Source organism: Ovis canadensis, chromosome 23 (assembly GCF_042477335.2).
Source record: "Ovis canadensis isolate MfBH-ARS-UI-01 breed Bighorn chromosome 23, ARS-UI_OviCan_v2, whole genome shotgun sequence".
In the NCBI taxonomy this organism is placed as follows: domain Eukaryota; kingdom Metazoa; phylum Chordata; class Mammalia; order Artiodactyla; family Bovidae; genus Ovis; species Ovis canadensis.
In genome coordinates this window covers 15,669,894-15,684,988 of record NC_091267.1, presented here as the reverse complement: position 1 = coordinate 15,684,988, position 15,095 = coordinate 15,669,894, and the positions used below count along the sequence as shown (strand labels likewise).

Sequence of the window (15,095 nt, the reverse complement as noted above, 5' to 3'; positions counted from 1 at the left end):
TGATTGATCGTTGGTATTCTACCCACTCCAGTACTCTTGCCTGGGGAATTGCGTGGACAGAGGAGCCTGGTGGGCTGCAGTCCGTGGAGTTGCAAAGAGCTGGATGTGACTGTGCAACTAAGACACACACCCATATTTTCACCCGTTAGTGTCTTGACCAAAATATTTTACCCACAAATGGCTCCTGATTTTTATTTACACTATTTTATTTTTCAGTTTTTGCAATTTCTAGGACTTGTCAGAGAAGTACTGGTTTGTTTCTTTAGGGTTAATATTCTTTCACAGGTGTGTTCATCAGAGTTTAGGTTAATTATTGTCACTAGCAACAGTGAAAAGGAAGTAGAAACCTGGTCACAAGAGAAACAGTGAGGGGTCATGAGGAGAGGATGGAACGTGGATGGGGACGTGGGGTCTGGTTTTGTGTCAGGCGTGTACAAGCCCCAGGACTTTAGATGGGCCCCTGGACATAGAATCTCAGGGGTCCCATTGGAATCAGGAAAGTGGGGGCGATCAAGTGTGATAGTTACGAGAGTGCATTCTAAAGTATAAGGCGCCGTGAAAGCATAAGGTGCTCATGCGTTACTGTTTTTATTCTTTTTAGGTCCCATACAGGTGAAAAGCCCTTTAAGTGTTCTCAGTGTGGAAGAGGCTTTGTCTCTGCAGGAGTGCTCAAAGCGCACGTGCGAACGCACACAGGCCTGAAGTCTTTCAAGTGTCTGATCTGTAACGGCGCTTTCACGACTGGGGGGAGCCTACGGCGACACATGGGCATCCACAATGACCTCCGCCCCTACATGTGCCCCTACTGTCAGAAGACGTTCAAGACGTCGCTCAACTGCAAGAAGCACATGAAAACCCACAGGTAGGTGCGGCTCTGCCGGCCGCCTTCTAGCCATCTGGGTAGTTACACGACTTTGGTGAGAGTGTTTTTAGGAAATAGTTGACTTTGTTTTCCTGTATTATTACTTCTAGCTTGATCTAAGGAAGCTTCTATATCCATGTTTAAGGATGTATTAAGAGCCATAGACTAAAGCATAACATTTTTATTTTTAATATGATATTGAAGTAGTCTGTGTTGCACTAAATGCTTTGTAAACTGTCTTAAACTGATCATCAGTAGTAGATAAAATGCTAGATAGAGCGTGTCTATGGTAATTATGAAATGAAGATTGTAAAAAAGAAAGTCGTGGTTGACTCCGTGACTTCTAGGCATATCATCAGTGTTACCTGCATGGTAATTATTCTAGGTTGTCGATCAAGGGAACATATGTTAGCTATCACACCATCTGTCATTGCCGCTGACTTAGATTTTTGCTTGAGCAGAGGGCTATCTTGTCTCTAGATGGAGTCCTTGCAGAAATTCATTTCTGACCACATCAGATCTGTATTTGAGCTGGGTTTTGTTTTTTTTTTTCCTTCAGGTTTTTGATTCACTCACTGAATTCATTGTTCATTTTTCTCTTTGAAAGAAAAGTTGTTGGCCTTGATGAAAATATGCTGGGTGTATTTGTATATGGAAAAGTGATATTAACAGGAATAAGGCTCCTATAGAAAATGAACTTGGCCACATGCCCCGCCGTCCAGATGCTGTAGCCCGTGGACCCGGTCACTGGGCCGAGCACGGCCTGGCAGGTCCCGGGACTCCCCGTGCCTCCCACACATGTGCATAGTGCTGGAAGCAGTCTGGCAGAGCCCCACCTCGTTTCACGAGGGTCTTTTTCCCAGCTCTTGGGCTCATTGCGCCATTTGGGTTGGAAGGGTTTTACTTTGAAACATGTGGCCTCTCTTGAATTTTTTTAAGCTTTAAAAAATTTCTTGTTGCCTTCAAGTCCATATAATCTGTGAAAGTGTTTAAGAATAAGGGGACATGATTTTTCTTTCAGAATTATTAATAGTATTTAACTTTGAACTGGATTGCCATCATGACTTCAAAATGAGATAAAGTAAATTTAGTGAGTAAACTATAGCTTGGGCAGTAGTAGCCCATGCCCCTGGTTTTCGACCACACCTGACGCTGTGGACTATTCTTGGTTCCTTTTGAAGATACGAGCTCGCCCAGCAACTCCAGCAGCATCAGCAGGCCTCCTCCATGGACGACAGCACTGTGGACCAGCAGGGCATGCACGTGTCTACCCCGATGCAGGTGGAGATCGAGAGCGAGGCACTGCAGCCCAGCGCCGAGGCTGTGGCCGCCAACCCCGGGGCCATGCTGGAGCTGGGGCCGCCGCACGGCGTGAGCGCCGAAGAGGCGGGGCTGGGCCCGCAGATGGCGGGGCAGCCTTTGGAGGCAGAGGAAGGTAAGCTTTACCTCCTAAGAGTTTGCAGGCTGTGTCCCCCAGTCCTTCTTGGTCCTCTCATCTCTGACTGTTGCGGTCATGACCTGTGCTGTGTGTACTTGTGAGCATTTGCGAGGCATTTGGAGCTATAGACATAGGACCTTCCAATACGTACTTTTTGTAGCCCACTGTTACCCCGAGGACACCTAGAAGCCTTTGGTCTTCATGCGTGTTCATCTGTGTGATTGTGTGTGCTCTGTTCCAGCGACTCCCAGTCTCTACAGGGTGAGGCTGCCAGCCTTCTGTCCCTGGAGCCTCGACTCCTCGTCCAGTGCGCTGCCTCTTGCAGGAAGATCTCACTCAGAAAGCTGTCCACTTCCCTGGGGACACCGAGCTTAGTGACAGAGTCCGGCCCAGGGTCTCCTACAGGCCTACAGACAATTGGCCGGCCAGCTGACTGTTTTGTTACAGTCCCAAAATGCGTCTGGTCTATGATCAGGACTTTGTAGTTTTTACCCCCAAATATATAAATTTAGATACACTATGTTTGCATTGTCTTCCTACTGTCTTTTCAAAATAAGGAAGCTGAGTTTTGGGAAAAAAGAAACCTATCCTTTTGGACAGACTGGTAGGCCTGTGGTAACTTCCAGGTCTGTGAGCCCCTCTTACTTCTGTCTTCAGACAGGTTCGTGGCCCCACAGCAGGCCCTGCAGGGGCACGTGGACCAGCTTCACGAGCAGGCACCCCCGCAGCAGTCCTTCGAACCGGCTGGCTTGTCTCAGGGTCAGTGGTGGGTCTCACCTGGGGCTTAATAATGAGTGGCACCTGGCTGGGCTTAACTTTACAGCAACTTCGAGAGCTTCCTTTAACACTCTTCTGGAATGTATGATTTCAAACCGCATGCTTTCTTACATGGATATATTGTGTGTGTGTGTGTGTGTGTGTGTGTGTGTGTGAATGCCCTTCTGGAATGTATGATTTCAAATCGCATGCTTTCTTATCTTACATGGATATTGTGTTTGTGTGTACATGTGTATGCACACGTTATTTTGTAGTCTGTTCAGGTTTTCCAGAAAGTGATTTTAATAATCACGCTACATGTGGTTTCTAGCCAAGGAAAGGAAATTGAGTAGCAATTGGGACTTAGAAGTAAGTGCGTCCTTGTGGCTGGTCTGTCTGCCGGCCCTGTGAGGATGCAAGCCTGTGCGCAGGTCACTTCAGAGCCTGCTGATAAGACCGGTTCTAGCTCAGAAAGCACACGTTACTTTAATTAGCTTTATTTGTAAAACCAGCCTTTTTTGTTTTTCTTGTGTGTGTGTGTAGCTTTAGTATTTTTGGTGAAACTCACGTTTTCTGACTTGTTTCAGGTTTCACAGTGACTGATACATACAGTCAGCAGACCCCGTTCCCCCCTGTCCAGCAGTTACAAGATTCTAGCACACTGGAGTCCCAGGCCCTCTCCACGAGCTTCCACCAGCAGAACCTCCTTCCCGTGCCTGGCACCGACACCATTAATGTAGTGAGTGTTACGGAAGTGTCCTCATGAGCAGATTCTAGCTTATTCTTCACTGTAATTTTTTAGGTGCCTGGCACCAACACCATTAATGTAGTTAAATAAGAATAAGCTAATTCTAGCTTGTTCTTCACTGTAATTTTTTAAATTCACTTACTTAAGAGTGTATGCATGCTTGTTACAGCTTTAACACTGTTGCATCACCTGTGAAAACTGGAATGTTTGTCATATAGGGCTTCTTTTCCCTTAAAACATTTTTGTATGACTTTAAGATTTCATTCCCATCACGTGGCTTGACATTTTCGGTTAAAAGTCAGGATAGTGGAACGGACTTTGGTAACATCTGAAGGATATCATGGTGCTTTAGCAATCAACCCTGAACATTTTAATCTGTGGGATCTTGAAAGAAACATGTTAGAATGCATGCTAACAGACCGAATATAAATATTGAGATGCATCATTTGAGATTTTATTTCTTAGTCAAGTTGGGCTTCCCTGATAGCTCAGTTGGTAAAGAATCCACCTGTAATGCAGGAGACCCTGGTTTGATTCTTAAGCCAGGAAGATCTGCTGGAGAAGGGATAGGCTACCCACTCCAGTATTCTTGGGCTTCCCTTGTGGCTCAGCTGGTAAAGAATCCACCTGCAATGTGGGAGACCTGGATTCGATCCCTGGGTTGGGAAGATCCCCTGGAGAAGGGAAAGGCTACCCACTCCAGTATTCTGGCCTGGAGAATTCAGTCCATGGGGTTGCAAAGAGTCGGACACAACTGAGTGACTTTCACAAGTTGAAGGCATGTAAGTTTTTGTTCTGGTGTTGATTTTGCCGTTCTCAGAAATCTTTCAGTGGCGGTGGGATGATGGGCCCGTCATTTGTTTCCCTCTTTAAGAGCCCCTGTGGGAAGCTTTTAGCCAAGTGGAAGACCTGGATCCTCCAGTGAAACTTTAAGGGCCTATTTTCCTAGCTGCCACTCCTGGACTGGGAATGTGCTTCCCCCAACGCTGTGACTTTGTAGCAAGCGAGGAGACGGACTATTTTAAGAAAGTGGGGCTTTTTGTTCACTCTCAGTAAGAGCAGAGCAAGTGTAAGTGTGATCTCTTAACATACATGGAAAATATGGCAAGATCAGTTTCATGCTTGGATAAACTTTGTATTAAACAAGTTAATGGAAGATAAATATTTCTTTAATAAAATTGGTATAAATGATTTTTGTTGTTTTATTTGGCCCAAATGATTACAGTGGCCTAATTGGGCTTTCTCCATCATTAAATCCACATTTATGATTATGCTTATCCTTGGTTGTTAGGTGTTTATGTTCATTCATAGATATTCAAGTACTCCTCTCTGTGCTTCCATTACATTTTAGACAACTCGTTTGATTCAGGAGTCCCCCCAGGAGGAGATGGACCTGCAGCCTCCGCGCCCCCCGTTCCTGGAGGAGGCGGAAGAGCAGAGCCGGCGCTCCTACAGGTACGCGAGCCTCCCGCGGTGCCAGGCTCCCGCTGCTGCACTTGCGGCCGTGCCACTGTGCCTCATGCCCACAGTACCACTCCTGCGGCCCCACAAAGGCTCTGTGAAGACACCGGCTCGCCAAAGCGTGTGTAGCCAATAAGCAATGTGGCTGGAGTCAGGACGCAGCAGGCTGTCCCTGTAAAGCGTCTGCTGCGGCTTCCTGTCCCCACTGCAGGCGGCTGCTGCCTCGTTTTCAGAAATGGCTTAAATTTCTAACATGCCATGTTGTCCCAGGCTCTTTGTGTGCTTTATATAGAACTGCCGACATTTTATTCACACTCTGATTTATCCATTGACACGTATTTGTTAATGTTTAATTTGGGATTTTGCATTGACATCTTTAGGTGAGACTAGTGAAGTGTTTTCTCATGATTCCTCTGTGACATCTCCCTAGGCTTTCCTGAAATTCATCGCTTTCCAAGAACTTGCTGTGTGCCAACCTGTGTGCTTTGTGTTCCTTCCTATCACAGATGAAAGCCTGGAAATAGAAAAAATAGGGAAATAAAATAATTTTTCTAAATATTCTTCTTAATAATATATGAATGGGAATGTTGAAATTTATAATTATTTCATCCTTAATATGTTTCATAACACCCAAGAGGAGAATAACACTGGATATTTATATATTATTCAGAATAGCTCTGTTTTGTGAAAATATTTTACCAACCAGCATGTATTAATTGACGTTTCCGGGTGTCCAGACTCAGGTGATTCTGATCCTACTGCAGCAGAAGGGTTTGCAGTGTTTTATGACTTCATAACGAAAACAGCACATAAAAAGTTTCCTGTTATGTTTAAAGGAATAGTTTCTAATTAATCAACTATTTTGTTTAGGATTGCTATAGGTTTTACTAACTTTGAAATAAAATCATTGAGGGTATAAGCAGAATCTGATCTAACACATTTTTGTTGCTAGCGTCTTGCAGTTTTGTTTAAACGTTGGTGCACACACTTGTTTTCTGGGACAGTTTTGCTTGACTGTATATAATTGTTGGTGCACATACCTCCTCCCTGTGGCAGCTCTGCCTGACTATATAACTGTTGGTGTGCACACCTCCTTTCTGTGACAGTTCTGCCTGACTGTATAATTGTGGGTGTGCACACCTCCTCTCTGTGACAGTTCTGCCTGACTGTGTATAACTGTTGGTGCTCATACCTCCTCTCTATGACATTTCTGCCTGACTGTATATAATTGTTAATGTGCACAGCTCCTCTCTGTGACAGCTCTATCTGACTGTATAACTCTTGGTGTGCACACCTCCTCTCTGACAGTTCTGCCTGACTATATTACTGTTGGTATGCACACCTCCCCTCTGTTGCAGTTCTGCCTGACTGTAATTGTTGGTGCACATGCCACCTCTCCGTGACAGCTCTGCCTGTTTATAATTGTTGGTGTGCACACCTCCCCTCTGTGACAGTTCATCCTGACTGTATGTAACTGTTGGTGTGCACACCTCCTCTCTGTGACATATCTGCCTGACTGTATGTAACTGTTGATGTGGACACCTCCCCTCTGTGACAGTTCATCCTGACTGTATGTAACTGTTGGTGTGCACACCTCCTCTCTGACAGTTCTGCCTGACTATATTACTGTTGGTATGCACACCTCCCCTCTGTTGCAGTTCTGCCTGACTGTAATTGTTGGTGCACATGCCACCTCTCCGTGACAGCTCTGCCTGTTTATAATTGTTGGTGTGCATACCTCCCCTCTGTGACAGTTCATCCTGACTGTATGTAACTGTTGGTGCGCACACCTCCTCTCTGTGATAGCTCTGCCTGACTGTATATTACTGTTGGTGCTACACCTCTCTGTGACAGTTCTGCCTAACTGTATGTAACTGTTGGTGCGCACACCTCCTCTCTGTGACAGCTCTGCCTGACTGTATATAACTGTAGGTACACACACCTCCTCTGTGACATATCTGCCTGACTCTGTATAACTGTTGGTGCGCACCTCCTCTCTGTGACAGCTCTGCCTGACTGTACGTAACTGTTGGTGTGCACACCTCCTCGCTGTGTGAGCTCTGCCTGACTGTGTATAACTGTTGGTGGAGAGCGCTCGCTCTTCTCCAGCCTGGGGTGTCTCGCTGGTGATCGCGCTGCGCACTGACATGGTCTGCATTGTGCCCAGGTGTGACTACTGCAGCAAAGGCTTTAAGAAGTCCAGCCACCTGAAGCAGCACGTGCGCTCACACACAGGGGAGAAGCCCTACAAGTGCAAGCTCTGCGGACGTGGCTTCGTCTCCTCCGGGGTCCTCAAGTCCCACGAGAAGACGCACACCGGTCAGTCTGCCTAACGCTGAGCGCAGTGTGGTTCCATGTGTTCACAGGTTGTGTCGCCATCCCACAGCCCTATTCTAGAGCGTTCTCGTCACGCCCTAGAGGAACCCCACTGGCCTCCGCGCCCAGCCCCCAGCAGCCGCTGCCAGCGTCCTGCCTGTGCACGTGCCTCCTCTGGGCATTTCCCATCAGAGGAGCCGGGCGCCCCGCTGCCTCTTGTCGCTGGCCTACCCCCTCAGCAGGCGCTCAGGGCTCTTGCGTTGTAGCTTGTGTCCCCCTCCCGGCACGTTATGGCCGAGTCCGAGTCCAGTGCGTGGGGAGAGCACATCGTGCTCGTCCACTCATCATTGTTGGACAGCTGAGCTGTTGCCATTGTTTGGCTATCAGACTTGTGGACGCAAGTTTTCACTTCTCTGTTTAGGAGTGGACTGTTTAAAGCCTGGGCTTGATCAAAACCACTTTCCAGAGGGGCTGTGCCATTTTCCTTGTCCACCAGCACTGATATCACATCTTGTCAGCGTGTCCTGTAGTCTCTCTGCTTCATCATGACCATCCTTAGAACACCTGACATCAGCTTCCATCTTCTTAAAGTAACCTCCTCTTAAGACACCCTCGGTTCCTAAGAGATAGGAGGCCACAGCAAGCAAACGGTCTTTAGTTTTGTGCTGACTGAGCGCTTCCTCGTTTGCTCTGACGTGTGGCTTCAGGTAGTGAGGTGTGTCTGCTCGTCGTTTGTCGCCGCAGGAGTCAAGGCCTTCAGCTGCAGCGTGTGCAGCACCGCCTTCACCACCAACGGCAGCCTCACCAGGCACATGGCCACACATGTAAGCGCGAAGCCCTACAGGTGTCCATTCTGCGAGCAGGGCTTCCGGACCACAGTGCACTGTAAGAAGCACATGAAGACGCACCAGGCAGCCGCCTCGGGCGGGTCAGCGCCAGGAGACGCGGATGGAGGAGGTGCGGCCCCTTGGCTGATTCAGGTTTATTAACCGGTGTTTTAGTGGCTCATTCACTTCAGAGGTGATTGGTACATCAGCATTTCCCTTTCCGATTATGGAAGCAGTACATGCTCTTTGAAAGAAAGGTTCAGGAAGGCGCGAACAGGAAGTTGTTTATCTCACTGGTCACCTCTCACCAAAATGCCAGCATCCCGTACGGCACAGTCGCCCACCTGTGCACGCACACACGTGTAGGTGGGTCTCAATTCCTTAACTCGGAGGGAATCACATCCCATGCAGTGTTGTCGTCCCCTGCATCTTTCCTCCACTGACGTTCGCTGCAGACACACGGGTCACGGGTGAGCGCAGGTCTGCATCAGTTCACACAGCTGCACCGATTCTGTTTGGTTCATGACATGAGTGCCCGTTACGGACATGCAGCGGATGCCCAGGGTTTCCGTGTGGCAGGGAGAGCGCTCCCCCACGACACTGTGCCCACCACGTGTGTGCCCGCACCCTGAGGGGCACCAGACGCCGCGGGGCGCTCACTCAGCGTTAGGTGAGGGTTTACCCCGTCCCCATGCCGAGCGTAGTAGCCCCAAGAGCGTTGTTCCGTGCTCACACTTTTTGTCCTTACCAGCTGGTCTCTTCTGAGCCCGCTCCACGAGTAGGACCCCGTGGTAAGAGTGTGCACGCTGGGCAGTGTGCAGCGTGCACGTGTTTTGGCGTGTTGGCGCGTGACGCGGGTACACAGCGTCCGGACTTTTGTAACCGACGTTGTCCCACACACAGTGTGAGCTGCGCTTTTTCACATGGTGTCCTGGGCCTGGGCTCCCGTCTGTGCTGTGCATTTACACCTCTGGCGCCTGATGTCTGTGGAGTGGACGTGCTGTGTGGGGGGCAGGGCGGGGAGGACCGTGAGCTGGTTGGTAGCTCACTGCTCTGGCTCTGCCCACTGTCCACTTTGCTATTTAGTGTTTCTCTTGTTTTTTTTAAACATTTTTTAGCCATCTGTGCAGTAATGATATCCCTTCTCTCCCCTAGCCAAAGCTTTCTTCCTTCTCAGTGACATTTTAACAGCAGCTTATTCCTATTTGTAATGAATGTAAATATGTCCTTACATTTCACTGAGAGAATACTTAAAACACATATTTTTAAGTGTGTGTGTGTTTTTTTCCTTTCAGTAAGTCTTTTTAATTGAGAGCTGTTTGCTGATTATCAGTTGGGTCTCTCTGTTTGGGCTGCGTGTTTTCTCAGGCTAACTCCCTTTGTGCTATACTGGTGAACACACGTCTGTGAGTATGAACGTGTGGACTCCTGTGGATGCTGAGCCTCTCAGAGCTCACTGCTGGCCTGGCTGCAGGGGTGGGGGCTGTAGCTGCAGCGTCCTCCCCGTCAGCGATGCCTGCGCTGGGGCGCTGCCTTCCCCACGCAGCTCCTTTCCCAGGGACTGCGGCCCCCTTCTCCATAGGCAGTGGTGGGAAGAAACCCTTTTCCATCCCACAGATAGCTTCACTCAGCTGCAGACTCTAACCTTCAACATTTAAGGCACATGTTCATTTTTGGTGGTTCTGCCGTGACTCAGTGTCCCTTAGGAGCCGGTCCTTTGTCCCGTGTGTTGTTTAGAGATGGGTCTGGAGGAGGAGGAGGACGGCTCCGAAAGAAGCACGTCCCGGAAGGCGCGTCCCGAGGTCATCACCTTCACCGAGGAGGAGACGGCGCAGCTGGCCAAGATCCCGCCACAGGAGAGCGCCACGGTCTCGGAGCAGGTGCTGGTGCAGTCGGCCGCTGAGAAGGACCGCGTCAGCGAGATGCGGGACCGGCAGGCCGAGCTGGAGGCCGAGCCCAAGCACGCCAACTGCTGCTCCTACTGTCCCAAGAGCTTCCGGAAGCCCAGTGACCTGGTCAGGTGCGGCAGGCAGCGGCTGGGGTGGGGGCGGTGCGCGCCGGGCCCCCCGCTCCCCGCCGCCCGAACCCGGTGCCCCGAGGGGCTCCCTGCTTTCTCCATCTCAGTTCCGGGCTGGGGCGTGTTAGAGGCTTCTCTCGAGCTTCTTCAGCACGTTAGTCCAAAGTCCGCGTGCTCTGTAAGGTTCTTCCCTGTGCTTTTTTCTGTGTGACTGTGGTGGCAGTGAAGAAAGTTAAGAGTTAGCGAGGACGTCAGGCCCTGAGTTGGCAGCCCCAGGTGCCACCTGCCCACAGCCCAGGGGGAGGGCCCCGGGCCGGGGAGGCAATTGACTGAGGTCTGGCGGCTCATGGGAGATGGCTGGGGTGGGGGCTCCCGGGAGGAAGACCACTGTGCAGTGCTCCTGACCTTGGAAAGCGCCTCACAGATAGTATGGCGGACACTCGCCTCTGCTTAAGGAGGTGGAGCTAACAGGGAGGGCCGAGGGTGACGGGAGGGAGCGCTGTCGGGGTTGAGCATGGGGGTTGAGCACGGTTGAGGGTGGGGGTGATGGAGCTGGCTGCTCCGGGAGCCCAGCAGGTGTCCTGTCCTCTTCACGCAGGACCTTGTGCGGGGCGGGAGGCCTGGGGGCCCAAGGCGCTGCTGGTTTGGTGATACCCATTGGAGTGCGGCCAGCAGCGGCCAGAGCCCTGCTGGTGAGCGCCTGGTTCTTGGCGCTGAGCCCCGCCACCGTGTGTTCTGCGGGCACCTGTGTGGGCGCGGGCTCAGGGCTGACGCCCACCGCCACAGGCCTCAGGCTGGTGCTGTTTCCGGCCCCCAGTCCCTGAACGCCTGCCCTCCGGCCACCTGCCAACAGTGGGTCATCAGGTGGGCAGGACAGCGGCATCTTGTCGTAACTGACTCCCTTTGATTTGGAGTCTGGGCAGATACCTTTTCATGTGGCCTTTGGATGCATGTGTTTCTTTTCTAAGCTGCCTGTTCGTTGCCTACATTTCTCTTGTGATATCTGTTGTCTTACTACTGATCTGTAAGAGCTCTTTGGTTTTTAAGAAAATCAGCCCTGTTATCATTGGTTTTGGAGTTACTTTTTTGTTGGTGGTATTTTTTGTATAGAGTAAAGCTGAAAATTTTTGTTTTTTATGAAAATTTTTACTTTGCTGAATTTAGTACACTGTTGGTGTTTAGTTGATCAGTTGTGCCCCACTCTTTGCGACCCACTCTTTGGACTGTAGCCCGTCAGGCTCCTCTGTCCATGGAAGAGGCGAGAATACTGGACGGGGTCGCCGTTCCCTCCTCCAGGGGATCCTGCCAACCCAGGGACTGAACCCTCGTCTCCTGCACTGCCGGCAGGCTCTTTGCCACTGAGCCCCCAGGGAAGCCCTATCCATAGCTGTGAATTTAAAAGCAGTAGGTCATTTGCAACATCTAATTGCAAGTGCTTCCCGGCCAGGCATGTTCGAATCCACACTGGAGAAAAGCCATATAGATGTGAGGAATGTGGGAAGAGCTTCACAGTGAAGTCCACCCTAGACTGCCACGTGAAGACTCACACAGGTAGGAGCAGACGCCCGCATGGCACTGCGTGCCTCCCAACACTTGTTCCTGTGCGTTTCGAACACAGACTTGTCGAGATTATAGAAAGCTTAAAAATCAGGAATCATGAAGAAATGAATGTACAAGATTTGAGACTCCTGATCTAACACTGAAGGAAAGGATCTGGGTCTCCAGTGTGGAGTTACCGGCTGTCACTCAGACTTAAATACCTGTGTTAGTTAGAAAGATTACCTCCTGGTCTGGTTCAGGCTGAGAAGACCACGGTGATAGGCAAACTCACCCTTACTAAAATCGGAGCGCAGAGACCCTGATGCACGGTGCAGTGTGCCTCTGTATCGTGAAAGACGGAACTCCAAACTCAGGTCCTAAACAGTGCTTTCCAGCCACATGTCCTGGAGCCCTGGGAGCGCGGCGGTGAGGGGGTGGGGAAGGTGGAAGCCACACGTGGGTCCAAGGCTGGAGGGGGGGAGGAGGGGCGGGGGCGGGGGGCGGAGGCCGGGGCGAGCCCTCGCCGGCTGACTCTGGGCTCCTCCCTCAGGCCAGAAGCTCTTCAGCTGCCACGTGTGCAGCAACGCCTTCTCCACCAAGGGCAGCCTGAAGGTGCACATGCGCCTGCACACGGGCGCGAAGCCCTTCAAGTGTCCGCACTGCGAGCTGCGCTTCCGCACGTCGGGGCGGAGGAAGACACACATGCAGTTCCATTACAAGCCGGACCCCAAGAAGGCCCGGAAGCCCGCGCCCCGGGCGGCGGCCGAGGGCCCGCAGCCCGTGAGCGCGGCCCCCGCACCCTCCGCCGACCCCGGCGTGTTCATCATGAACAGCCCGGTGCTGACCGGGCAGCTGGACCAGAGTCTGCTGCAGCCGGGCCTGCTGGGCCAGGCCGTCCTGCCGGCTTCCGTGTCAGGTGGGCCGCGTGTGCTGGGGGCGCGGGGAGAGGCTGCGGGGCGACTGATGGCGCTGTGTCCACCCAGCCAGCTCCGACACTGCCCTCCCTGAGATTTCCCAGGAGGCAGTGGGAAGATGGAATTCTATCTTTCAGACATGCCCTCTTTCCGTTTCCCATTCTCTCTACCATCCTTTCTGCATTTTACCCTTCAGCTCTTTGGTCTGTTGGGCTTAAACCTGTTTGTTTCTTAATATTCTCAAAACTTAACAGACATAATTTATTGCTCCCCTTAAGCCTTATTTTTAATACACTGCAATTATTGAATTGCTCTTGGGTCACAGTAGTGTTTGAAAAGCATTACATTTTAGTCAGGTAATATTTACTAATAATATTAAATAAACATTGTCTTTTGTGTACTTACAAAGAGTGAAGCAAATGTTCATATTTACTAGACATCTTAAGTGGCTGTTTTTCTGTCTAATGGCCCATGGCACAGTTAAAGCCCAGTAAAATAATAACGTTGTTTTCTATCTTGGGTTTGATCAGAGTGATCTCTCTGAGCCTAGTTTCCAGATGTGTTAAAAATGAATGTTACCTGTTTCACAGGGTTTGTTTTGTGACAGTTAAGTCGGACACACGGTGGTGGTGGTGTTCAATCACTCAGTCATGTCTGACTCCTTGTGACCCTACGGACTGCAGCACTCCAGGCTTCCCTGTCCTTCACTATCTCCCAGAGTTTACTCAAACTCATGTGTATTGAGTGATGCCATCCAACCATCTCATCCTCTGTCACCCCCTTCTCCTGCCTTCCATCTTTCCCATCATGTATTTATATATGTATGATATAAAGTAAACACTAGTATTTGTTAACTGGATCATACTGATATGTGTGTAAAACATATTTGGATATCCTTGTATAGCATTGAGTTTTTTCTGTTTAAGAAGGTTTCTGGCACCCAGTCATCCCTGTTTTGTCTTGCAGCTGGTGGTGACTGGACAGTGTCTCTGACGGACGGGAGCTTGGCCACCCTGGAAGGCATACAGCTACAGCTGGCAGCTAACTTGGTGGGGCCCAATGTCCAGATCTCCGGGATCGATGCCTCCACTGTCAATAACATCACTCTGCAGGTAAGACACCTGCTTGGCGTCTCTGCACTTCCCGAGTATCAGTCACCCTCCACGTGACTTTTCCATTACAAGGCCCTCTGTGCTTTCAGATTGACCCGAGTGTCCTGCAGCAGACCCTGCAGCAGGGCAGCCTGCTTGCTCAGCAGCTGACAGCAGAGCCGGGCCTGGCCCCGCAGGGCAGCTCCTTGCAGACGCCGGACAGCACAGTCCCGGCCAGTGTGGTCATCCAGCCCATCCCAGGCCTGTCCCTGCAGCCCACGGTGACATCTGCCAACCTGGCCATAGGCCCGCTTTCGGAGCAGGACTCGGCGCTGGCCACCAGCAGCAGCGGTGAGAGCTGGTGCGCGGCGGTCATGGCAGCTGGGCTGCAGCTCGCTGCACACAGTCATGCACTGGGTCCTAAGGTGCTGTGTTCTTCTCTGTGTGGAGCTTAACAAATGCATCACGTGTCCCAAGAGTGCAGTAAGCTTTTTTTTAAAGATGAGTGATGTTTAACCAAATGTGCACAGAGATTGCATTCATAGAACTAGCTTCTTGTTTGAACATAAGAGTTTTCTCTCTCTCTCTCTCTCTCTCATCATTTTAGATGAAGGAGCTAGAGATGACTGATACTGTGTTTTGAATCTTAAATTCTTAGTTTCACTAAAGTTTTAATAGGAGAAAGGGAAGGATTATTATTTTTTAAGCCTAGCTTTGTTCTGTTTTATAACGGTGACCAGGGACGCAAGACCTCTCTCAGGTGATGACCTCACAAGGCCTGGTCTCCACCTCCAGCGGCCCCCACGAGATCACCCTGACCATCAACAACTCGAGCCTGAGCCAGGTGTTGGCCCAGGCTGCCGGGCCTGCTGCTGCCACATCCTCGGGGCCACCCCAGGAGATCACCCTGACCATCTCTGGTGAGTCTTCAGGTTTTTTAAATCTGTTCACCTGCAGTTTAAGTAAATCTTATCTGGGTTTTTTTTGTTGTTGTTGTTTTTTCCTGTGAGACTGAGCTTTGCATAAATCCAGTGCTTCAGAAGTGTTTGTAATTTATCTGGGAAACTCCATTTAGTGAAAATGTTCCTGCAGTTCATATCTGATGGCAGGAATTAAACGTGGTGGT

The 15,095-nt window shown here is 50.3% G+C and overlaps 1 protein-coding gene across 5 annotated transcripts in view; it reads left to right on the top strand.

Moving 5' to 3' along the window:
- ZNF236 (zinc finger protein 236) overlaps positions 1-15,095 on the top strand; it is a 69,270-nt gene that overhangs the window by 32,517 nt on the left and 21,658 nt on the right. For all 5 annotated transcript variants that reach the window (XR_011252465.1, XR_011252464.1, XM_069569283.1 and 2 more), the window contains exons 13-25: positions 602-862; positions 2,044-2,297; positions 2,958-3,059; positions 3,644-3,795; positions 5,156-5,259; positions 7,433-7,584; positions 8,326-8,538; positions 10,146-10,428; positions 11,873-11,976; positions 12,515-12,880; positions 13,845-13,990; positions 14,080-14,320; positions 14,710-14,889. Coding sequence is in view for 3 of the 5 variants with exons in the window: in XM_069569283.1 (XP_069425384.1) it covers positions 602-862; positions 2,044-2,297; positions 2,958-3,059; positions 3,644-3,795; positions 5,156-5,259; positions 7,433-7,584; positions 8,326-8,538; positions 10,146-10,428; positions 11,873-11,976; positions 12,515-12,880; positions 13,845-13,990; positions 14,080-14,320; positions 14,710-14,889 (2,558 nt within the window). In the remaining 2 variants the exon portion in view is untranslated. The remainder of the gene's footprint in view (positions 1-601; positions 863-2,043; positions 2,298-2,957; positions 3,060-3,643; positions 3,796-5,155; positions 5,260-7,432; positions 7,585-8,325; positions 8,539-10,145; positions 10,429-11,872; positions 11,977-12,514; positions 12,881-13,844; positions 13,991-14,079; positions 14,321-14,709; positions 14,890-15,095) is intronic.